Genomic DNA, 26,737 nt, shown 5'->3' on the forward strand with positions numbered 1-26,737 from the left:
GATTTTGCTGCAGTGCTATGTTTGTCCTGCAGATTCATGTGCTTGACAAAAAAAATCCAAAGTACTCAAGAAGAACTCCTTGTGCTTTTGAAAAGCAGTCGATTTGTAGCAGCGTGGAGCTGTGCACCTCTTTTTTTCTTCAGCTCCAGCCTGTTACTATGTGTCTCTTGTGTCAGTCTTTTATTTTTTTGCGTACCTCCCATTGCTGCTGCTGTCTGACTGGCTGGGAGAGAACCGAGAGGGACACAAAGGGTTAAACTGTGCGCCTGTCTTCCTTGGAGATGGGAGAGGCCATTTGAATGGCTAGCTTCTACAGCTAGCCAACACATTGGCTAAGGCTGAGGGTGGATCTGCTGCTGGGCCTGTGCTCCGACATGGAGCTCTGCTGCAGGATCAGGAGTCAGTGTGAGCACACAGCAAAGCTTTTGTGCATGTGTGTGCGCACAGCACATGCATTTGAGGAAAAGTTGAAGGGCAGCTTTTGAAATAAACTTTGGAAACAGAAGGAAAACATATCAAGAGGACATTTTTTTCCAATGTGGAAATCATCATCAGCGCTCTTAGTAAATCTCACCGTGGAGTAGATTAGTTAGACTAGCAGGCTGACGTAGATAAAAGGTGGTTATATCATTTGTTTTTCTAGCACCATGCCCCTTTCAGCCCCCCTCCTCACTGCCATTCTCATATTGCTGTCACCCACCCCAAACACATGCTCTTCATGCACTTCAAGAGCTCGCCTCTCTCAGTGTAAGACGACAGGGGGTCCACATTGTTTTGTTCGTTTAAGGGCAGACCTCATGACACTAATGACGCCAACACACACTCACTGACTCACGCTCAAACAAAATCTGTCAGAAAGAATAACACCACCCAGAGTATAAAGCTGCAACTAATGATTATTTTAATTATCAATTAATCTGTCTATAATTTTCTCAATTAATCAAATAGTTGTTTGGTCCATAAAATGACAGAAAATGGTGAAAACTAGTGACCACTCTTTTTCAAGCCCAAAGTGACGTCCTCAAATGTTGTTTTGTCCACAACCCAAAGATATTCAGTTCACTGGAAGTTTATAGAGAACTAAAGAAACCAGAAAATATGGAAATTTAAGAGATATTTGATATTTTTTCTTAAAAAAGACAATTACAATTAATCAATCAAGATAGTTACAATTTAAAACAAAAAAAAAATAGAGTTTTGAGTTTTGAGCCCAGCTCAGATCAAATACAAAACAGTTTTGAAAAAGTTTTACAACTACCAGTCTTTTGTTAAGATAATTTACTTTCCTGTATAGAAACTTTTCTTTAAGAAATGCAAAAATATTTTTTTTTTGTAAACTCCTTGAAGTGAAAATGAATCATGGTAAATATTTTAATCTTTTCAATTAAAATAATTTATTTTTCAGGCTCACAGATAACAAATAAGGTTCACCAATTTCTGAAATAGTTGTGAAACTTTTTTTGTGTGAGTTTTTAAAAGGCAAAGATTCAAGTTTATCTAAAGAAGAAAAGTAAATTATCTCAGGTTGATATTATATTTTTAGTTTATTTCAAAACATAAGAGTTTGAGTTGGGATCAAAACATCTATTGCAGTAAGTTGCCTTGAAATTGTGATTTTTCACGTCAAATTAAAACAGTGTAATGATTAGTTTAATAGTCTAATTTAATCAATCAATCAGTGATTGCAGCTGTACCAGAGCAGCACCCAATTTTCCCTTCTTATCTTGGTTTATGTGGCCAAATATTAGTTCAGACTGGTAAGACACACATACCCACAACTTTACAGTATGACCTGTGACCTGCCCCTAACCTCAGGGACTCATTATCTCTCCTGCTGCTGGACACTCTTAATCTGGCTCTCCTGGATGAAGAGCTAATCTCAGCAGGCAGGTCAGTCAGCTGTATTTACCTCTGAGAAGCCTCTATATATCCATGCTCACTTGTCCTCATTCCTACGCTGAGACAACAACAACACAAGCACAAACTCTGGTAGACTTGGTTCACACACACACACACACACACACACACACCTGCCTGAGAGTCTGATGTTTAATGTTACGTAACGGGACTGACACACACACACATGTGCAAACGTATGCATAAGCAGCTAACCTACAGACTTGTGTCTCTGTCCTTTAGTCAACCATTTCTACGCCCCAGAAGCATGACTGGACTTCAGTGTGTGTGTGTTTTTGTGACTGTCAGTGTTTATTTCTCCTGCCTCCTCTCAAGGTTGTGTTGCTAGAAAGAGGCCTGTGCTCAAGTTTAGTTCAGCTACTTTAGATGATTTAAGTCTTGTTTTTAATATGGCCACTGCAGCCAAGGGCTTAGCAATACACAGACATTTATAATTTTTCATGTGGGACTTTATTGATGTGATGATGACAGTGTTGTACAGTAGTTATATCAACTGCGGGGCTTCAATTAGGGATTATTCTCATTATCAGTTAATGTCTTAGTTTTTTTTGTGATTAATCTAGGGGAATCTCACATTAAAACAATAACAAAAGACGTAGTTTGACTTTGTGAAGTGGTGTGGAATCATGGGAGTTGTTTCATTGTTTAACAACCACTATAGCTGATAAAAATATATCTGACATGACGTAGGCAGAAATCATGTTCATGGACACTGATGTATCCCATGTTTTCCTGAAAGCTGTGGCAACTAGTAACTAGTTAGCAACAACTAGGAGGAAACTCACCCTTATCTTGAATAATTGAGAAATATGAATTTCTCTGCATTTGAACATTGTTTGAAACATTTGGGATAATGTCAGTACACAACCTAACAAAGCATATAACATATGTAGTGTTTTTAGTCATTTTAATGCAGAAATGTTGCATATTATAGCTTTAATTATTTTGTATAGAAATGTCAGAAAATAATAAAGTATCAGCTTCATCTGCCTTATTTTGACCGACTAATAGTCCAAAACTCAAAAGTATCACAATTTTTAAATAATATATAATGGTGTAAAAGATTTAATAAATGATCAGAATCGTTCATTTTTCTGTCTATTGATTGATTGAATAATTGTTTCAGCCTTAATGTCGATCTGACTACTTGAAAGCTTTGAAGTTTCTACCATTGCCATGGCAATTGATATTCAAATCAGCATTCTATTGCTGTTTTTTGAAGAGAGAAGGGAGATGTTGCATCAGCGGCATCCAAAAAGAGACAAAAGGGCAAGAAATGGCGCTCGACTACGGTGCTTAATTAGTCTCAAAACCCACAAGCATAAAAACCAGGTACCACTGTACAGAACAGTATCCACGAGCAGAAGACTAGCCTCTTGAGGGAGTATTTCTGCTCCCGGTGCACAAAAACAGGGCTGTGACAAGAGCAGGCTCAGCCTTCTCTTCATGCTCGCAACAGCTAAACACTCACTCACTCGTCAAGGTGACTTTTGAGACTTAAGAGTTGGGGATTGAATAGACAGTGGCTGATGTCTCCAATAGTATGAGGAAAGAATCATTGGCGAGTACCCCCCCCCCCCCCGTAACCCATTCACAACAAAAAAGAGAAAGTGACATTTACATTTGGTACAATGTAAACAGTATTATTATTTGGTAATATATATATATATATATATATATATATATATATATATATATATATATATATATATATATATATATATATATATATATATATTGGTATAATGGTTTATTTATGGTTTTCTAGGTGCACAACAGTCAGAAATAGAGGTATTCAGATTAGAGTCAGAGCAAGCCACTGAAAGATTTGTCACTGTAAATAGACCGTAAAGAAAGAAATGCTGATGCATGTCAGCCCTTAATGTAGAAGAGGGATACAGCTGTGTACTTTTGCACCTTTTGCACCTGTGTAATTTTGGAAAGTACTGATCAATTGGGCCTTTGCATTAGCATATTTTTTCTACGTTTCCCAGCACTTGTTTAGCTCAGTCTACTGTTTTAGTGACTCGTGAAAATTTGTTCCACATGAACAAAAAAAGGAACCATGCAAAGACATCTTGCACGTGTCTTGCTTTCAAAATACTGTGTGCTTCAAATACCTTATTTTTTTCACCTCTGCCTCACTTTCACCAAGCCTTCTGGATAAGTGTCTGTCTTTTGTCAACTAGTGTTGGATTCCCGCTGTTTGTGTTCAGTATGCTTGTTGGCCAATGGCAGATGGTCCACTGGGCTGCTGGCGAGGGCAGCCAGGAGAAATTTCACTCCTGCTGATTGGACCATATGAGATTTCTGTAGCGATATAAAGATATACTGTCATTGGAGGCTGATCAAAATCACCTGTGACACTTGGGGAACTGAAATATTATGTATGTGTTTGAGTGATAATACCCTTCTGTATCCCATGTTTCTTCCTGCAGCTCACATTCAGTCCTTAATACATGTACGTTTTAAGGGACTATGAACATTTTCTTTAACTTGTCCCACCTTTGCTTCACTATCTTGACATTCTCGTTCCTTCCTCACCTGCAGTGTGCCCTGTTCATTGTAAACATCGAGCCTGCACCAAGGATGATCAGTGCTGCCACGACCAATGCCTGGGTGGATGTCTTAAGCCCAACTCGGCCAGTCATTGCGTGGCCTGCCGTGGCCTCCAGCACGAGGGCAACTGTGTGGAGCGCTGTCCTGAAAACCACTTCACGTACAAGGGCTGGCGCTGCGTTTCCTTCGCCTTCTGCCAGGATCTCCACAACAGATGCAAGCGGGAGAAGGAGCACAGCAAGACCCCCGACTGCCATGAGTACGTCATCCACAACGGTGCCTGCATCCCTGAGTGTCCCTCCGGCTACACGACCGTCAACTCCTCCTCGTAAGTGGACACTCACGCCGGTCTGATGGTCTTTTAATGGTCTGATGGAACAATGTGTGATCAGTGAAGCTGCCTTGATATTCTGCATGTGTACACGCAAACATTCACATACGCATCAAGATTTAATCCTGGGTCTTCTTTCCACTGTTAATTCTGACAAGAATTTAGATTTAGTTTTAGTCTTTGTCACCAGTAGTGATAATTGTGGTTAGTTAAATTCAAATTTTAGTGTGATTTGGTTTTGTTTTAGTTTAAGTTTAGTCAGTGGAATTAATTTTAGTTACGTAAATTCACTGATCGGGAAACTGTCTGAGAAAATTATGCCTAAAACACGAAGTTTTAGTTTCCTGATTAGATAGATTAGCAGACTAGATTCTCAAACTGGTACAAGCACCACTGGTAGTAGGTAGGCTACCTCAAGCAATACACAGAGGAATGTCAGAAATATATTTTTAAAAATTTAATAAATTAACTTAAAAACATAATCGTATGAAAAGGAATGCATAAGTCATTTTTATCTTTAAATCTAAATTCTCTTTTTTTTTTTTCCATTTATGTCGTCGTTACAATGTAGTCTTGAAATAAAAGGATATCAACAAATGTTTAGCATCAGAAATTTTGCTGCAAAAGTTAACACTGCTGCATTGCATGGATGATTCTCCTGCATGTGTGCTATTTCCCTGAAATCCATCTAATTCTGTTCCACTGCTTAAAATAAAAACAGTGCCTTCATTTACAAATGCATTTCTGCTCACTAAACACTGATTATTATTGAAGGGCGTTATGCAGTAATCATTTAATTGTAGTATTTGACCTAGAAACTCAAACTGGGGAGAAGTAAATTGTTTCAGAGTTGTGATCAGTAACAAAAAAGGTGGTGAAGAGGTTGTCATTTAGCAGTTAGAACAAACAGAATATCGCAACTGCAGTAACTCCAATTTAAAAGAAAGAAAGATAAGTAAATTAATGTAATATCACATTAAAAATAATCATATCTGTGAGATCTTGCATAGATTTATGCTCTTGCCACTGTGTTGGTAGCACAGACTGAACAGGAACTGAAGGTCCTCCTGCTGAGCTCAGACAGCCCTCAGTATATGTGCACTCACATTTCTTTTTTGTGTGTATGAGAGACTGCAGACAGCTAGGTCAAAGTGGTGCAGCACTGTAGGAAGACTGGCATATCTATGTTTCTGCTTTTGAGTCAGTATCCGTCTGCCTGCATTTTTTTGTGGCTCACACACTGCACAAAATTGATGGTTGTTTACCGGCTGTTGGTGTCTGCATTGCGGCGTGCGAGCTATAGGCAAATGCAGACAACTTGACGTGAAGTGTTTTTTCCCTTTTCTTCAAATCTGTAATTTACTACTTGTTGTGTGTATATCTTTGTAGCTGCATCCGAACAGACCTCCCTCTCTGAAGAAGGGCGTTGTACTTGTGCTGACCTGGCAGTGACCTTTATCGCCTCCCTCTTTGACACTTTCATTGACGGCGACAGGGTTGTTGATTAGTGTGGGCGTGCCTGCAAGACACTCTAGACATCTCTTTAAACACTCTGCCCTGGCAGAGGTCGAAACATGGCTTAATTTTACAAGACTTTTTTTCTTTTGTTACAACGTGACTGGGCAGCTGGTGAAGGGATAGTTCGGATTATTTTAAGTGGGGCTGTATGAGGTACTTGTCAATACTTAGTGTATTACCTAGATGGCTGTCAGCACGCCTTCTGTTTGATGAAGTAGAGAGGAATACCAGCGAAGAAGCTAAGCTAAGAACTGCTGTGGACAAGGTCAGCAATTAATGGTATTTTAGCCACTTTTAAAAAGTTAAACCTTTCAGTCATACAGCCTTTACCAATAGGAACCTACTGTTATATCAACCCAATATGGCTCTTTCCAAACCTTATTTGGCTTATATAATTACGGTTTCTCATCAGAAAAGGTTGTTTGACGGCAAGAGAAAGTGAAATATTGTAAATATAGTGTACATTAAAACTAATATGAATTTTTTTCAGTAGACCATTTTTATGTGGCCACAATACGTTTTGTTGCTGACCCTGTCCATGGCAGTTAATTGCTTAGCTCCTGTGCTGGTACTCTTTGCTTCTTAAATATGGGGCGTGTTGACTGACGTCTGCTGTAGGTAATACACTGACCATTGATAAGTACCTCATACAACCCCACTTCAAATAATCTGAACTGTCCCTTTAAACACTGGGCGGGCCAGAGAGGTATTCGGGACAGACTGTCAGTGCAGAGCCTTATTTCAGCTGGCCTCAAAGAAATAGAGGGTCTGTCTGGCAAGCAACTGCAGCAGTATAGTCCAGGCGGTTTGTCACTGACAATGCTGATGACAAGGAAAAGTGGTTGCGCTACGGCTGAGGTGTTTGCGTTGTCATGTGTATTTAACCTTTATTTACCCACAGATGATTTGCCAAGCAACTATTCTCAGTTTGAACAACATGCAGCGTCACCTTCCTGGAGTTACATACTGTGCATTCACATCTGACAGGTCTCTAGTGGGACTCTGAGGAGACCCAGCTCCATTGGAGCACATGAGGGTGAAGTGCCTTGCTCAAGTGCACCCCAGCCATTTTTGAGAAAGAAAAGAGTACTCCTCATTTTCTTGCACTGGTGAGATTTTTTCCAGGTTGGGCCACAGTTTAGAGTAATTGTCAAGCACCCCAACCTATACCCTGAGAAGTTAATATCAATACAAATAGTCTCAAAATTAGCAAACTGTGATGGAAGAGGAGAAGGTGACATCAGATGATTCCAGTTCACCTGTTCGACAGGAGAGTAGGAAGATGCAATCCAGATATGCTCAAGCAAAAATAATGACAAGAACTTAGGAGTCTCCTTAGTTGGGCGATGTCTACCAAATAAGCATACGATGATGTCCCCAGTCAAACTTTGCCAATGGTTGATGACTTTGTTGTGTATGTCGACATACATTCCTGTTCCAGTTTAAAAACAGTCTTCGTCTCGGCACTACTTGTCTGTAGCTCAGTTGTGTTCAGCCTCTGAGGTTTGAAACAAAGTTAGATGGCTAACTGTGCTAAGGTAGCTAAGCTAAGAAGACGACGGCAAATAACAACAGCATGACTGAAAGAAACTCCAGGAAGTAATAGCGACTAGAGAGAGTAAAAGTAATATGATACCATTAACAGGCAACCAAATGGCATGCACCTTTAGCTTCAATAAAATTACAGATTTATGTGTTTAAACATGGCTGGAATTTTTGGGGATAATGTAAGTCACACCTCAACAAAATCTGTAACATAGGTGTAGTTGTTTTTAGGCATTTTATTGTGGAAATGTTATATGTTTAAGTGAAAGTGATATTGTTTGATAAAGAGCTCAATAGCTCACATATTACATATTCGTGAACACATTTAGTTAACAAGGAGCCTCTCAATGTGCAGACTTGATTGCTTCATGTCATGTATTTGCACCAGCGATCCTTCTCATCTCCACCTTCAGGCTGCCATTGTCCTGTGGTGAACCCTGCCATACTCATATCTCAGCCTTTTTACTCTCTGTTCCCCTTATGGCCCATCTCATCTCTTCAGTATCCCTCTCTCGTCGTTGGCTTTAAACTAAGCTGTGGAAATGAAAGTGCTTTGAGGATAAGCGGTGTACTCAAAGGCGTTATGAGTGTCTAGGCTGCAAGAGCAAATGTGGCACGAGAGAGGGAAAAAGGTCACGGTGGATCAGGAATGTTATGAGCCAGATAAAAAACAATACCCTTAACCTATTATTTGCAAGACAGAGACACACTTTTCAGCTACTTTTTCTCATGCATTTTCAACCTGTGTGTCATATGGGTGGTTTGTTTTGATGTTGAGAGCTGCCATCAATCTCAGCAAGTACAACATGACCCCCTTGTTCTATATTTATCATGTATTTATCATGTATTTATACTTTGTAGAGAGCACTGCCATGAAATCTGTAGCACATTAGCTGCCACCCGCTCCCATTATTTGGCATTCACAAAAGACATGCCACATTCTTCTGCAATTGTCCTGCCAGCTTACTCAACTGTTGCCAAACAAAGGCATTCTCACCTCATGAACCAGCCAGCAGCAAAAAATACTTTAACACGCTCAGGACAATGGCCCCGTCATTGTCTAAGCGTGCCTTAATCCTCTCCAAAAATGTTCCCTGTTGCACATGTCTCTGCTAAAAGATGTCCGGTCTCTGCTGTGTCAATCTGAGAGGTTGCAGAGGTCGCTGTGTACTCTGGATTTCACCTCATCAAAGTTTGCACTTTATGAGTGTTGCACAGATGGCTCTTCAGGAAATGGGTTAATATGGTCAGCACACAAAGCCGTGACCATATATCTGTTATGAAAAGAGACTTGTTATGAAAACATTATATAAGGCAGGTTGGTAAACCTGGCTGTTAAGGTGAAAGGTTGGGGTCAGTTCAGTTTCAGTTAATTCAAAACAAAAGTTTAGGCAAAGCTTAAATTTCAGTGCTTTTGTTATGCTTGCTGTGTAGCTAAGAACTTATTTTAAATCAGATATAAACAGTATTTTATAAAAACAGACACGTTTGTAGTTTCCCACAGCTGTACAAAACATTTTAGTGTCTTTCAGCTCATTGTTAAGCTGTCTGGGTCATTAAATTATTGTTTTGGTTCGGTCTCACAGCTCTCATCAGCATATTGGACCACAGCAGGCAGCTGTTGTCATTAAAAAAAAACTAAAAACAGACTAAGCTAAAAGCACAGCACCACACTGCAAGCAGACACGGTAATAAGGTTTTTACACCAAAATTAGTGCATGTATGCAGTTTTTTTTTAAGTGTGTCTAAACCAGCTAAAAGTAGACAACTTTGTTTTTCAGGTTTCCGCTTTATTTTACTGTGCCATGTTTGCTTTCCACTATATAGGACTCAAGTTACTGTTGATGAAAACATTTCCTGGTATTGCTGCTTCAAAATAAAGTCTTTTTGATAACAAAATAACAGGAGACTTTTATTGTGAAGAAGTTATAGGATGTAAAATGTTTTTCCACCATTACACTCACATAAAGACAAGTGTGTCATCAGTTAAATACCAAGGGTCAAGTAGAATTAATTTAAACTTGACAGAAAAACAAAGTAAAACTCATCTAAACTGTCTTGGATAGTCTTTCCGCTGCTCCCACAGTCGCCAACTCTGATTACCTTGAAATAAATCTTACTCTGTAACAATTGCATGTGTAAATAAGCAGCTGTTTTCTAACTGGTTTGTCATATCAACTAATGTGATGTGATGATATGTTGCTGTTGTGCTTACAACTTGTTAATGCATCTCCCAAGTAGACAAAAAAAATCACTCAATGTTAAAGGTTTCAGTGTTTCTGATGAGGAGAATCATATGGAAGGCGGAAAATGACAGGAATGTTCTTTAAAACACTTCTCCAAGTTGTTATTTGCAGGAGCAACACAAATTGTTATCATGCACAGTTACATACCTTCTTCTGAAATATCTTTCCTAATCTGTGTTTTTTCCCCTCTTCCATAGGCTCAACTGTACTCCCTGTGCTGGGCTTTGTCCCAAGGTATGTATGGGTCTGAAAACTGTGGACTCTGTCACGGCTGCTCAGGCTTTAAGAGGCTGTACTGTCCTCAATGGGAGTCTGGTCATCAACCTGCGTGGAGGAAGTGAGTAACTGTCGTTTGTTTGGTTGAATCAGATAATCATACACAACAAATGAACAGAACAGCACTACACACTAAAATTCGAAACACAGACAGCAGAGACCAGTTTGCTCCTTCAGAGTTTTTTTATCTAAGCATACTGTAGAATCAGAAGTCACATCAGGGCTTGTTTTTGTCTTTTGGTTTTCTGCAGACAACATCGCAGCTGAACTGGAGGCCAGCCTGGGTCAGCTGGAGGAGATCACTGGCTACCTGACAGTACGACGTTCCTACGCCCTCGTATCCCTCTCGTTTTTCCGCAAACTCCGTGTTATTCGTGGAGAGGAACAGGAAATCGGGTGAGACTCTGTCTTCTGAGCCCATCTCATCCTCGCCATGTCAGAGCCTCGTCCTGTAATTATGAGTTAAAAGCGGAAGGACTGACCTTTTCAAAATGTCTTCTTGTGGTAACCGTTTTTGGTTAGACTTTCCCAAATCATACTGTATATGAGGCTTCATTCAGATGCTTGTAGCACAATGGGCTACACTTACAGTAGAAACGGCACAGGATAGGCGTATGATGCAAATTGTAGGCTAACCATGCTGAAATACTTTTCTACTCATGTTACTCAAGATGCTCTTTCATAATATCTTGAGTTAAATGACATCCTGTATGATGAAAAATATGTTCATATAATCTTGTGTGGGTTTGTTTTTCTAGGAACTACTCCTTCTATGCCTTGGACAACCAGAACCTGCGGCAGCTCTGGGACTGGTCCAAGCACAAGCTGACCATCCTGCAGGGACGCATGTTTTTCCACTACAACTCCAAACTTTGTATGTCCGAGATCCGCAAGATGGAGGAGGTGACGGGGACCAAAGAGCGGCAACTCAAGATCGACATCGCCTCCAAGACCAACGGAGACCAGGCCTCATGTAAGAACCTCAACAGTTGTTGCAGGGGTTACTATGGCAACAGGAAACACAGAGTCCGCCCTGGTACAGGCGCAAACATCATAGTCATAGTTATTGTTATGATGGTCATTTCCTGTCGCTGTCTGTTTGCAAATGTCTTCCTGCTGACCTTTTACTGACACGGTTAAACAAGGAACAACCAACAGAGCACAGCACCAATAACACAGTGATACAGGTGCTGTTCTGTTTGTGTCCTAAGAGACAAGGTGTAGGGACAAAGACAAGCGTATTATCTTCCTTGTATGTTTTTGATATGTTTTTTTTATTATGTTGACATAAGGTAGAGGCAGTGAAGATAAAGAGGGTTGGGATGCTTCAGAATTTATGATGCTTCAGTTTCCAGGAGGGCTGCACCGAATTGTTTGAAGCTTCGTTCGTAACGGTGCATTTGAATTCAAGGGTTTTTTTGTTTGTTTGTTTCTTTTTTTGCTTGCCGATATATTCAGTTTGAAGAGAGAATTTGGATTATTCGAAGTGGGGTTGTATGAGGTACTTATCAATACTCAGTGTATTATCTACAGTAGATGGCGATCAGCACAACCCCAGTTAAGAGAAGCAGAGAGGTACTTGCACAGAAACTAAGCAATGAACTGCTGTGGACAGAGTCAGCAGCAAAACAATATTTGGCTTCTAATTATAGCACACACTTAAACTGATATTGATTTTTTTTGTTTTTTAGGTGGACATTTTTAAGTGACTATAATACATTTTGTTGCTGACCCTGTCCACAGCACTTAATGGTTTAGCTTCCATGCTGGTGCCTCTTTGTGCTTCTCCAAACTGAGGGCGTGTCAAACACGCCATCTCCCTGACTATTGATAAGTACCTGATACAGCCCCACTTCAAATGATTTGAACTCTACCTTTAAATCTGGTATTTCTAAAGATTGGGCTACTTTGTCATGTGTCAGATAGATCTCTTATCATCATAAGAGAGACAAAAAAAGAAATAAATGAATGAAACAGTGAGAGTTCTCTGGCACAGTTTGCTGTCATGTATGGTTGCTCTGGCTTCTGTCGTCTCCTCTGCATGTTTGATCAAGGGCAGGGCTCAGCTTTTACACACACAGAGACACACACACACACACACAGCAGACAGCAGAGAGGCTGAGAAGTAGTAAAGCGATATTTTCACCTACTTTGTCTGCAGTTGTTGTTTTACACCACCACTGCACTCTTGTTAAGTTAATAGGTAAGTGTTAGATATTGTCAAGATACTGAGACAAATGTTATGTGGGCACAAGCTCTTCACTTGTTTAATCTGTGTTCATGGATTTTTAAATTATTTTATGGTAATGACATCTTTTTTGAATCGTTAATTCAAAAATCTCGATAACATCTTCAAATGTTTAAAAAAAAAAGTGAAATTTGGTACAACCCTACCATAAACCACAACTTCCCCTGTTCGAATCTAGGAAGGGTCCTTTTTTGCATCTATTTCTTTTTCAGTACTGCCATTAAAATTCCCCATAAAGTACTTTAGACAAAAAGAAACTCCTAAAAACATACAGACTAAAATGAAATATGAATATGAAATTATGCCCCAGAGTGTTGGGGAGCGCAGTTGTTTCAGTTTTGGCTGAGGGGGTCTTGGTCCTATCTACTTAAAATGATTGAGTAGGTGAAGGTGGGCGGCTGCTCCAGGATGTTTTCATACTAAATCAACAAAAGCATGTTTCTTCATTAATGTCTCCCTACAGCAGACATTTTTACATGCATAATTTCTTGCTTTACTTTGAACTTTTTCTGCTGTTCGTTGTTTTTAATTGATTAATATCTTTTCTTAGGTGAGAACCACGTGTTGAAGTTCACCCAGATCCGAACTATGAGTGATAAAATAATGGTCAAGTGGGAAGCCTTCTGGCCTTCAGACTTCAGAGACCTGCTGGGCTTCATGGTGCTCTACAAAGAAGCGTAAGTTAATCTTCCGTCATCAGTCACAGACTTAGATCTCTGCCAGACAAATATTGTTTTAAGTTGTAAGTGTGTTATAGATGAGAAAAAAAAAACTGAACAGAAACATAGTTAGACATAGTTAGATCAGTTAGATCTAGTGGTTGCTGGTAATGTTATTTCCTGCTTCACTAACTCACTTTAAACACTTGCAGAGAAGTTGCGATAACACTAATGTACATCTGAAAACAACGTGACTTCAAATTGATCAGATAAATTTAATGCAAATTTGGTGTTTGTACTGAGTCATCACTCAATACGCCAAGGGTGCATCTTCAGTGATGTTGCTTATGTTTTCAAAAACGTGACAGTTGTCCTAAAATCAAATTTCCTGCGCTGACTGGTCACATAATGCACACAAACATTGTAAAACATGAAACTGAAGCTCACTATCCTTTCTGACATGTGAACATATTTTCTCTTGATATTCTTTCTTTTATCCACAACAGACCTTTTCAGAACGTAACTGAGTTTGATGGGCAGGACGCCTGCGGCTCCAACAGCTGGGTGATAGCTGACGTGGACCCTCCACGTCGGGCCACAGAGGGGGAGAAAGAGCAGTTTGAACCGGGTCATCTCATCCTGCCACTGAAGCCCTGGACACAGTACGCTATCATGGTGAAGACGCAGCTCTCAGCTTCTGATGAGCACCAGGTCCATGGAGCCAAGAGCGAGATCATCTATGTCCGCACCAATGCCACCAGTAAGACTGATTTAGATTTGTGTCGCTAAGTAAAGCTATTATCACTGGTTCTGCTTTTGTTTTTGTTGAGTTCTTTAACCTAAATTTCAGTATTTCTTAGGAGGTGGAACTAAATCCAAGTTCCAGGTACTTGTTTCCTGTCTGTCTAAAGCTGTCCTATCAAATATAGGCAAAAAAGACAAAAGATAATTATAAGAAAAAGAGTATCTAGCTTCCATATCATCGCATAATCCTGAGTAAAAGAAAATATTTCATTTATTTTAAAAAATAACAAATTTAATCCTAAATTGTTGCCTTTTTAATTTCAAAACATCTATCAAAAATATTGTGGTTTGTAAAATACAGTGGAAACAGTGTAGAACCTCAAAGTAAAGCATTATAAAAGTTCAGGTTATGAGCAGCTGCAGGATACAAGTTAAGTTTGTGGTGTGGAAAAGGCCAATTTCCTGTCATGTGCTGAAGTTAAGCTATGTTTTGGTCGTCTTGAGTCCACATTTCTTGTGGTGTTACTATCATTGACTGGTGGATTCAGTGTTGTGTGTGTCAATCTGGCTGCTGCCAACATGTCCTTGGCACAAGAACAGGGAAGAGGAAGACAGATGGGACAATTCGCCTGGGGGGCCTCCGGCCAACAGGGCGCTGCCTTGTGAAAGGTGTCTGCATCAGTCAGGCCCGCAGCAGTCATCATAAATCTCCTCCCCAGCACTTAATTGTACTCTGCCACCCACAGAGAGTGTCGTATACAATTTGGGTTTCGACGTAGCCATCATGTCCTGTCTAACTGGCTTCCTTTTACACAAAGTGCGTTTCCTTCCTGATAAACCGCATCAAACATGACATCCCTCGCTCACACGAAACAGGCTTCCAGCAGAGACGCATCATTCAGTCAGCTGGGGTTGTTTTCTATCCGTCTGGCAACCGCTCCGGGTTCCTGGTCTGTGTCATGTCTAACCAGCATACCTCGTCAGAAGGGCAAAGCTGTCATTACAAATGAGCCGTTGCTGATGAAACGTAGTCTGACAATGCGGTTGGACCAGTGTGTTGCACCGTCATGAAACGGGGACAAAATAATCACACTGCACAACAACGCTCTGGTCTCTGTGTCTCCTCAGGGTTCAATCTGACATCCCCATGCACCACGCCTTCCTCCCGTCTATTCTCCTCATCGCCCACTCCTCTTATGAAGTATTAATGTCAACTCGTAAACCTTTTGTTCAGTTCTATTTATCTCACTGTCTGCTCAGAGCTCCTACTCCACTTCAGGCCACCACAAGTGTCTCTTATCTTGCCTCCCTCTTGAAAATCTGCTCAAAAGTTGACTCACCAGACACTCAGATAAACAGTGATACTAGGCACTGCCACATGTAGCTGGTAACCTCTTTTGTACTTGTAGCATCAACTGGCCACAATTGATTCAAATCAAAGACCACAAAACATATTTAGATGTATAAAAGGATAAAAACAAAACAATCTGCCCTGAAACTATGATTATGTAGCTGCCAAAAACATTTTTAGCTGTATTTAATTCTCCCCAACAACGAGCACTTGTGGCTGGTGCCAGTGTCCCCGTCCTGCTTTTACAAATCACACCCTGACTCATGTTTATTATGCGTCTTGCATTAGTGCTGGTAATCTCTTTTCACTAAGTAGGATCGAATTAAGAATATAAAAATGTGCGTCACATTGCAGTTGTTTTGCAAGTTCAAAATGCGTGTTAACTCTACAGCCATCATGTCTACATTGTGTCTTAAATGCAGAGGTGGGAAGTAACTAAGTACAAATACTTTGTTACTTAAAGGAGGAATATGTAGCAAGTACAGGTGCCAAAAGGAGTACTGCAATCCAAATAGTGAGTTGGAGCTATAGACTGTATATCAAATAAGTTGTAAACCTATTTAATATATGATCTAATGTTGAGGCGACTTGTTTCTCTGGAGAACTTGGGCTGGCTGCAGGAACACTGCAGGAGCATAGGATGTGTGCAATATGGTAAACTGTCAACAACAAGCAAAGAGAGTGTTTGTTTTTCTGACAACTTTTTACTTTTGCTCCCCATATTTTAACACAAGTATCTGTACTTTCCACTCCTTACTTTTTATAAACAGGCTTTCTACTTTAGTTTTAATGCATTTGAGGGAAATAAGTTATTATTTATATTTTGCATCATTGTATGCCACCTTCCCGACATTAAGACTGATTTCAACCTAAATGAATTAGACAGTAACACATAGAAAAGATGATTCATTGGTGTCATTGGTGTCCATCAGTACGTATTACACTCGACAGATGTAACAAGACAAAAATGATGTAAAAGACATAACATAAAGAAACAGAGAGCGAGGAAGACTCGACTGTGGAGAAAAGGGGAGGTTCAGTTAGTCTGCACAGAAACAGCAGGTAGAAATGTTCCTCAGAGGGCGACTTTTTATGTTTATACTTTGAGTACATTTCAGTCTGTACTTTTTCTCTTTTGCTTGAGTAAAGAAGTTGAATCAGTAGTTCTACATGTTACAGGACATAAAAATTGCTGACAAGTTACAACTGAGGTTAAAAAAAGCAGAAATTTGGGGTGCCCCTAAAGCTCAGTTGGTAGGGTGTGCGCACCATGTGCTGAGGCTATCAGTCCTCTGCAGCGGCTGCTGGTTCAATTCCCGCCTGCAGCATATTTGCTGTATGTCATCCTCTCTCTCTCTCCACCTTTCCTGTCATATCTTCAGCTATCCTAACCGAGTAAAGGCAAAAAGCCCAAAAAATAATCTTTAAAAAAAAAAAAAAAAAAAGCAGAAATTTGAACAAAAACTTCCTTACACATAAATTGAGACATTTAATAAGTCCTTACAATTAGTAGTTACAATTTTCTATGAGAATGTGCAACATAGAATGAAGACAGGTTAAAAATAAATGTAAATAATGTGAAAATTTTAAATATACAAAATACCACACCTGCCAAAATGACTAAAAACTGGAACTGAAACTGAACATCCAAACCACAGCTTAACACTTAAAAAAAAAGAACCAAACTAAATTTACCAAAGCCACACTGGAAATCATAATATGCAACAGTCAAGAAGCACCAGTTATTAAAATAGTATTATTTTCTATTATTATGTATAAACATTAAAGGTATCTTGAAAATTACAACCAATAACATGGGGCACCTTCCTGTGCTACCCCGCCTGAAGGACTTGTGAAAATGAACATTAGATTATATCTGATGGGGCACACTGAACACTTATTGTAAACACTTAGGTGTCCAAGTATCAACAGTGCTAACATTACCAGTGGCTTTAAAATGAGCAAAACACACATATCAAGTTGTGCAATAAACCAAAACCAAAACTGCTGATACCCAGAGCAGGCAGCTGTTAGTCACAGAGCAACGCCCTGCCAGTAAGTGTGTTATATGAGTATTAGTTGTACTGTGACATGAAATGCAAATTAGATTGAAACTTCTTCTCTTCAGCCTTTGATAAGTCCCGATGATTCATTTGTAGAAATCTCTGACAAGGTCACTGATAAACATGCATCTAACACTCCATCCAAAGTTTTACTGAAATAACTCAAATTAGTCTCAATTCTGGCAGCATCTGGAGTGAAAGCTGCTACGATACAGCTGTCAGACAACCGATATAATATGATATGTTTTGTGACATTGTTAGCAATTGCCCCCCACAACCCTTCAAGGATAATTGATTAGCAGAAAACCCCAAGCCCACTTAACCTTGCTGAAAGATTTTATGAAATACTTTTGGTTAGAAAAAAAAGACTTTCAGGAAAGGTTAATATGTTCTGTTTGATATGACAGCCTATATAGACTACTTCAGTAACATAAAATAAATGGTTATTGATAAAATGATCTTATTCGCTATAATATGCATATGCATTTATTAATTTTTTACTGATTATCTTTAAGACTGATTATCATAAATTATTTTGAATCGCTACAACAAAGATTTTTTTATCACCAAAAATCAGGCAGCAGTTGAGACATCTGACAGTTCAGTGTTACTCTAAGTCATTGAAATGCCTCCACACATACGATGTATGTTTTGTTTTTGTGTCTGTTTTTCACAAAAGAAATACAGCTAGGATAGTTAAGTTTCTATCCATCCCCGCGAATGCCCCCCACGTTCCCCAAGTACTACACCATCAACATCAGACTTTCTGGTAAACTCCCTGAATATGTACCTGTTCCTTTCAAGGTGGATATGAAACACAACCTCTCTTTTCTTTTGGCCATATGGGAGAGTCTACTTTCATTTCAACTAAATCAGCCTCCTGGAGCCACACCAAACAATGAAAGTAGTCTTTAAATAGTCTTTTTAAAAAAGGCCTTAGCTTCACTCTGTTTTGGGGAAAATTTGTATTTATTATGCTTTGAAAACTAGAAAATGAAACCAACACTGACCCAGTAACCACTAATGCAAACTGAACCTTTCTGCCAGTATGGATGTGAAATGGGTGTTAAGTTGCATGCATAACGGTCTAAAAATGTCCTGAAAAAGTCTTAAACCTGTTGACACTTTCAGAAACCCTGTATGTAGCAGTGTGCCAGGAGCTTGCTTGCATTGATCCCATTTAGGGTCAAAATCTGTCTTAATCTAAATCTGTATATAAATAAATCTTAATCCATTTTTAAATCAATGATACATACAGTATATAAATGTAGATCCTGAATTCTGACATGACACTCAGTTGCCAGTTTATTTGATAAACCTACTGTAGCTAAAATGCATTCTTATGCAGTAAATTCTCCCTTCATGAAGGTTATAAACTAAAGTTTTTCTGTTGCAGAGAGGTGTCGAAGTGTTTGGAGGATGTTTTTGTTCTTTCGCCCTACATTCGTTGATATAATCTTGGTAGATAAACAAACATAAGTGTGCTTTAAGAGGTCCTTCATAGCATCAACCATTCCTCCTGATTAAACTTCTTTTTCTTCTGTTTTTCTGTGATATCATCCCAGAACCCTCAGTCCCGCTGGACCCCATTTCCTCGTCCAACTCTTCCTCCCAGATCATCCTCAAGTGGAAACCTCCCAATGACCCCAACGGCAACATCACTCACTACCTGGTCTTCTGCCAGCGCCAGCCTGAAGCCAGCGAGCTCTACAAGTTTGACTACTGTCAGAAGGGTGAGCCACATTGTTTGTGGTCATCCTGCTCTTGTGTTTCGTCTGTGTTTGTGGTTTTGTGTGTCTGACTGTCTGACAGTGACAGCAAAAGAAAGAATGTCTTCTCCCGTCTTTCCATTAATAGAAGAGCTCCTCTCACTCAAAGACTATGTCAGTTCTGCTCCCAGGACACTCTGTGGTGACTTTGTGATCTAATTCCTCTTGATGGGTAAATTTTATTTAGATTATCCAAATATATATCAGCCCACATCATATGCAAATCAACAAAGCAGAAAGCACACAGTCTTACCAGGGGTTGCACGTTAAAGGTACTATGGGGAATTTTCAGAAAATCCTTGTTGTTAAAGCAGTGGCCATTAAGTGAACTGTAGTCAGCTCCCTGTTGCCCACGCTGACGCTCAGTAGCACCTACTCGAGTATCATCCTGAGCATCATCCTAACAGTGATGTGACATACATGAGACTGAACATTGAAAAGAACACTAAATGTTGGAAAATTAATTACAGTGTGCGGCCTGCGCCTGTCTTTGGAAATTGTCTGTAAATGTGGATAATAGTCAGTCAACATGTAAAACTGAAACAAACTGACCTGTAGACAGCAGCCACTGAGCAAGAGTTCTAGACTAGCTGAATGCCTCGATGAATCAATCTGATGATGAAGGAAAAAAACACAGCTGCCGCAAGTTTGTAACCCTCTTTTTTTGTTAGTGTTTTCTAGTCCTTATGGCTGTATGTAATAAGTCGGCTACCAATTCTTTTCATATACTCTCTAAAAGCGGTGTCAGTGCATGCCTAGAGATTTCACATTTTTCATCAGCTTTGACCTTAGAACATGCGTAGTGGATAGCAGATATTTATTGATATTTATAGTAGACTCGATTTCTAAGCTAAAGTTAGCTAGTAATGCACATTGATGCTGCTAAGGTAGTGGAAAAGAGGCAAGGCACTCTGGAGCGTGCATAAACGTCATATTTTTTGGATTTTCACAAACAAACAGTCTGGACACCTTTACACAGAAATCAGTCCACAGGCTGTTATTGGGAATGTCTTATTTTTTAGTTACGTTTACAATCCATTCACACATTGGAAATACAGAGCAGTTAATACATGTAAATCACTTCATATACTTCCATATTGCACCTTTAAGCACGCCAGCTGAACACACTGAACAAACAAGCTCAATCTCATTGTCCTGACAAGAGTTTTCGTCATATTTCATGTACATGAAGCATACTTCACTCTGATGTAACATCTAAAAAGTCAGCTTTTCTAGGACCAGGGAAAAAAAGGCCAACTGTTAACTTGATGACAAGACATCTTTCACATTTTCCATAATGGCTTCACTAGCCGTAGAACCTCTGGCGGAATTTCCTCAACCCACAGAGTTGCATATTATTTTTTCATTAAATAAAAATCCCCAAAAGTCGAGTTAAAAATTTCCACATGACAGCAGAAATATGTCTAATGCTCAGTGTTCTTGGCGTCTCAGCAGGATGAGATTTTAGACAGAAAAGTGCAACAGAAAAGTCACTTGTAGAGCATTTTTTATCTTAGAGTGCATTTTAAGTGTACCGACCCCTTTGTGAGTTGAACCGTTGTCCCTAACAGGGAAAATGCTACTCTGGAACCACTGAGCAAGAAAATCAAGTGCAGCAAAGGTGAATCTCTTATTTGGGTGGTGTTATGTAGCTTAAACTGTGTGAAACTTGACACTGAACCAATCATGATCTTCCTCTCACTCAGGCTCAGGTTCAGGCAAAGTTCAAACATTTATCTTGGTTGAATTATTCCCGTCACAGCCTGACCTATACGTCGATGTCTTGCCATCGGTGCCCTTCCATGTTAGCACGCAACCAAGCCCAAACTTTCCTTTTTTGAACTCCCATAACTCCCACACATCCGGAGATATGGGAGTCTGCGGGGAGGTCGTGTCACTGGTAATTTATCTCTGCTAGAGAGGGCGAGGACCTGGGGATGACAATGACAGACATGCCCCTCAGGCATGTGTGTGGGAGGGTGTGTGCGTGGATGTGTGTGCATAAGACTTGTATTATGTGTCTGTGTTTATTGCACCTGTCATCCCACTCCGTCTGATTGTATGTTTTCTCCATTTCACCAGGGATGAAGCTGCCGTCACGGGTGCCCACTCAGGTGGACAGTGATGAGGAACAGAAGTGGAACCAGACGGAGGAGCAGGGCCAGGGGACACGATGCTGCGCCTGCCCCAAAACCGACAAGGAGCTCAAGAAAGAGAAAGAGGACTCAGAGTACCGCAAAACCTTTGAGAATTACCTCCACAATGAAGTCTTTGAAATCAAGTAAGGCAACTGACAACAGAGTTGTCTTTTTAAGAATGAAGTGTCAGAAACTGTAGTGTTTACTGACTATACCTTTCATGAATGTAAAAGGGATCGTTCAAATTATTTGTATTTGGTATGTATTGATAGTAAGTGTATTACCTGCTCTCAGTTTGGAGAAGCAGAGAGGAGTACCAGCACAGAAGCTAAGCAATGAACTACTGAGGACGGAATCAGCAACAGAAGTTATATAATAGACCTAAAAAAGGTCCACCTAAAAAAAAATCAATATCAATTTACATTTACACTATATTTGAAATATTTTCAACTCTTCACTTTAGACAGCCTTTTCTGATGGGAAACCACCATTATACAAGCCTCATATTGTTCTCTCAAAAACAACCAAACTCCATAGGCAAAATCAGTATTTTTATCAAACATAACATGGGACTGGCTGGTCTACTGCTCCCTCGATCTTTTAGTTTGTTTGTGTCATTGTGTGAATCATTTTAAAACACCAAAGTTGCATAATAACACAAACAAACTAACAGATCAAGGCTTCTGTAAACCAGCATCTCCCGTATTCTGTAAGGTAAAAATGCTGATTTCCCCTATGTCCTAGTTTCTCTTTGGCAAAGGCTGTTTCATGTCTAGATAAAGGAGTGAAAATATTGTAAATATTGTGTGCACTTAAACAGATATTTTTTTTAAGGTAGACCTCTTTTAAGATACTAAAATGCCTTTTGTTGCTGACCCTGTCCACAGCAGTACATTGCTTAGCTTCCGCGCTTGTTCTCCTTTCTGCTTCACCTAACTGGGGCATTTTGACCAGCATGTACTGTAGCTAATACACTGACAGTGATAAGTAGCTCATGCAACTCAACTTCAATTAATCTGAACTGTCCCTTTAAGGTTTGAGTCTTATTTGACTAAATCAGAAAGGCTTTTCTTTGTCTTCATGTTGTCAGACTCAATCCAGTTCAACACTGCTTTCTGTTAAGCTTCCCATCCAACAAATTAAAGTTGTCATACACCATCTTGTGTTTGGTATTCGGGCTATGTTAACACTCCCATAAAAATGCAGTGTGAGTGTTACATGGACTAAATAAAATAGCCTGACCACATTCTGCCCAATTCATGTTTTAAGTGTTACTGGAGAACAAGAGATTCAATTAAAACTTTTTTCAGACCCATCCTACCAGTTGCATGGACAAACAGAAAAACACTTTATACTAGTTATACTAGAAGAGAAGTGGTTTGTGTTTTCTAACCACTTCTGAAATGAGAAGTATTTATAGTTGATCTGAACAGCCACATTGGAAGGCAGAGTGAAGGTTGTCAAAAGTACCTCTCACAAATCCACTGCAACTCTGCACTCATCTAGACACTACCCAGAGGAACTGTATGCGAATGCAAATGTCTGTATTAGTTGCCCCTGACTTAACCCTATCAGCCGCCTAGTCCTATGTGCAGGTGAGCCACATGTGTGAATAGAGCAGGTCATTGTCCAGAGCGAGTGGGTGTGTTGTTGATGTTGCACGGTGTGTAGCTGCTCCGTTTTTGCTCTGCTTGCCTTTATATTGTTTTCCAGTTTTTCTTTAATTGTTTGGTTTTGATACAGACTACCTGCCTATTAATATCAACCCCAATATCACAATTTTTTTTCACATTTTCTCTGTCATCTGCAATGTGAGAACAACACCCGAGAACAGTCACCAAAGTAAAAGTTTGCATCTTGCAAATTCCAGTGCACCATGAAGTGTCTCTCCTGCAGGGCAGGCAGACTGCAGTCAGACTCCTCTCACCCGTCTCCACTTCCACCACAGTTAGTTAATTTTGAGACTTGGTTTTGTCAACACAAAAACAGTCATCATTAGGGAGTGGTCCGCGTTGCTGTGTGTGAGAGGGCATATTCAGACAATTTCCTGACCTGATTCTCAGGATATTTTTTTGGAATTCATATGTGAAAACAGTTATAGAGCAGAGGCAGACACAATATCGTTTAAATATGGAGATTTCTTAGTTTCTCTCCTGAAAGACTTTCATAGTGTTGCACTCAGTTATACACAATGAAAGTGACATGAATGAATGGAAAAACAACATAAGAGACTGGCTCACTGACACTGGCTCATTTCTCACCATCATATAGCTGGCCAGTCATGTCATTAAGTGTGAATGTTGGATAGTTGGATCCGCAGGACATAAGAGTGGTTTCTGAAGCTGTTTGATCATCCAACAAAGCCGTTCTGACAGAGCATACTGGCAGTTTAACTCTTTATATCATGGCTCCAATTTTTTATCCCCCCTATTTAATTCTGTGATTTCATCTTTGATCCTCTGAATGCTTGATGCTGTTTTTTTATCAACTTGGCCATCTTTTCTTCATTACTTCAATCACTTTAAACTTGACTTTCCTTCTCTAGACGCTCAAGACAGCGGCGCTCCGTGATGGGCATCGCCAACCGAACGCACCCCTTCCTCACCACAGCCCCAAGCCCACCTCATGGCACTGGCATCCCCGACGACGAGGACGAGGAGACCTTTGAAAGCACAAAGACGGTGGTCACCGTGCATGCCAAGGAGTCCACTGTCATCTCCAACCTGCGCCACTTCACCAGCTACCAGATCGAGATCCACGCCTGCAACCACCCGACTGACCCGACCCGCTGCAGCATGGCAGCATATGTCAGCGCCCGCACAATGCCTGAAGGTGAGGACGCACTGGTTTGTGTGTTGCAATTACTAAGGAGGGTAAGAGTTTGGCTCCACATAATAAAATCACATCATCATCCATCAGGTGATTGGTGCCTTAGCCTGGAAGTGTTAATTTAAACAACATTTCTAGATTAATAAATACATTTCTATGGCTTGTCATCATGTTTGTTTGTTATGCAACAAAACAATTAATTATTTTGGCAACATCTTTTGCTCTGAAGCATTTGTTACTGACGTATTTTTGTACTGTAGGTTGCAATTCCTTAGATTTTGTTTTAAAAATATGAGCACTTGAATGTTTCTGGAAAACAGTTCATCTTAAGTGGTCGTAGCATGCATCATTAGTAGGTATAACCAAAAAGTCCAGTAATAAAGACAAGAACAGCATTTTGACATTCAAATCAAACAACCTTCCTTGCCACAACTAACAGCCCATTAGTCTACACAATTGTCAAAACCTGGCACCTACGTTTTTTGCAATGCAACACGACCACTGACAATTCAGTCAGAGATTTGTGAATTTTATGGCGGTAGCAATTGATGTAGCTTCAAACAGAGATGACTAGTCAGCTACAGAGAGCTGGTAAGCTCCACTTTCACAGATTCTTCTCATTTTCAAACTTGTAGTCTTCAGCCCCGATCGTCTCTGACTCTGCACAGCTCCCTCTGAAGCCACAAAAGACTTCATACAACATTTCTCACATACGCCAGACCTCTTCTACTTCAATAGCAAATGGCCCAAACAGGAAAATCACTGGGGATTCACTAGCGTCACAGAATACTTTGTCAATTAATGGCTACAAATAACTCTTACAGTATAACATTAATAGATGTATTCCTCTGAGCCATCAGGAAAACTGGCAGAAAACTACCCGTGATTTCACTTGTCGTGCCTCTTCGCTGTTTTTGTCATCACATCTTACTACATTCATTGCACAATAAACACACCGGTTCATTACTTATTGCAACTGACAAAGATAATAAATACTTGTCAGTCCATGCTCTCTAGATTTGGAGATTTTCATGAGATCTTTTCGCAATCAAATTTATTTTTCTTTAGCTCTGATAGAGACAGGCAGCCCCGCCTGATTTTTTGGCCATAGACAAAACCAAAAGGGCTGTATTTGTACCACCAGCACCTAGTTGAATAGGCTTGATGTATGCAGTAGTGCTCCCAAACCTGTAGACAGACTCTGATGTTTAAAATTCAAAAAAAAAAAATCCTTACTTTAAATGTCTTGGTGTCCTATTCCAACTTCTGGTTTCAACAAGAATTACATCAAATTATAACAGAAATTATGTTATTAAAAGTCCCATGAAATTTTGTCTGCTGCTTTTTTTGCATGTGTTTGACAGAGGGCAATGTAGAGACATACAGGAGACTCATGCGATCAGGCCAGCTGGATGTCCCTGCATCTCATCATCTGTTTACCCCAGACAAGCATGAATTTTAATATTAATATGATTCATGAAATCATGTGACTCTGTTCTCCACAGACAAAGCCGACGACATCAGGGGTCCCATCAACTACGAGGTGACAGAAAACACAGTGCACATCACATGGCAGGAACCTGTGGCTCCTAATGGGATGATAATCCTGTATGAGGTCAACTACAAGAGACTGGGCGACAGCGAGGTGAAGAAACACATCTGCGCACACATCTGTCATGCCTTTATTGCTTTAGTGTTGGTAGTGATTTGAGTTGCTGTGTCACTGAGTACATGAGTTCACTTCAAGTTCACGTACACTCAATCTAACCCAGAAAGCACTTTTTATGTTCGCCTTTCTCATTAAACGTAATGTCTCGGGCTGCTAATGAAAGACAATTTAACTGAGGATCAAATTAAATTTATCAATCTTAAAACCAGCCACACAGCACAGACAAATAAGAGACGCAATACTTATTACCTGACTTGTGTTTTGAAATTTGGTCTTGTGGTCTCAATAATGTCATTTGGTTGATAAACATAATGGAGAAGTAATTTTAGCGTTGCACCATGTTTTAGTTGCTATGGAGACAGGTTTACAAAACATCTGGTTGTTGCTGCAGAGTATTTTCTGTGGAAATCTATAAAAAAAACAACAACCCAGATGTAACAGTGGAAACATAAAAGACGTGAAACAATTTTAACATGGAGGATGAAACGGTTTTACATCCTATAAGATGAGTCACAACATTATTTTAAACTTGGAAGTTACGTGACAGCTGTTTGTCACACGATGTTGTGTCTTTGTTGGCCATTGCCTGAACCTCAGTGTTGTTCCTCTGCAGGAGCTGCACTACTGCGTGTCGAGGAACATGTTCAAAGTGACCAGAGGCTGCAAGCTGAAGGTGATGCATCCTGGGAACTACACGGTGAGGATCCGGGCCACCTCACTCGCTGGGAACGGATCCTGGACCGAGCCCACGTACTTCTACGTCCAGGATGCAAGTAAGTCTCCATCTGCCAGGAAGGCAAACCACTGTTTTGGACCATCAGTTGTCCCCTATATACATTTGCAATACAAATTAAAATGAATGAATGAATAGAATA

At 39.9% G+C, this 26,737-nt stretch overlaps 1 protein-coding gene across 1 annotated transcript in view; it reads left to right on the forward strand.

Annotated features, from left to right (window-relative positions):
• The window catches only part of insra (insulin receptor a), a 71,003-nt gene that overhangs the window by 35,748 nt on the left and 8,518 nt on the right, over positions 1–26,737 (forward strand). Inside the window, exons 3-13 of the mRNA XM_084732302.1 lie at positions 4,468–4,804; positions 10,314–10,453; positions 10,644–10,788; positions 11,151–11,365; positions 13,191–13,317; positions 13,806–14,059; positions 19,023–19,190; positions 21,309–21,507; positions 23,910–24,196; positions 25,699–25,838; positions 26,476–26,635. Coding sequence (XP_084588428.1) covers positions 4,468–4,804; positions 10,314–10,453; positions 10,644–10,788; positions 11,151–11,365; positions 13,191–13,317; positions 13,806–14,059; positions 19,023–19,190; positions 21,309–21,507; positions 23,910–24,196; positions 25,699–25,838; positions 26,476–26,635 — 2,172 coding nt within the window. The remainder of the gene's footprint in view (positions 1–4,467; positions 4,805–10,313; positions 10,454–10,643; positions 10,789–11,150; positions 11,366–13,190; positions 13,318–13,805; positions 14,060–19,022; positions 19,191–21,308; positions 21,508–23,909; positions 24,197–25,698; positions 25,839–26,475; positions 26,636–26,737) is intronic.

This window comes from Lutjanus erythropterus, chromosome 12, assembly GCF_056507025.1.
Source record: "Lutjanus erythropterus isolate fLutEry1 chromosome 12, fLutEry1.hap2, whole genome shotgun sequence".
Classification (NCBI taxonomy): Eukaryota; Metazoa; Chordata; class Actinopteri; order Lutjaniformes; family Lutjanidae; genus Lutjanus; species Lutjanus erythropterus.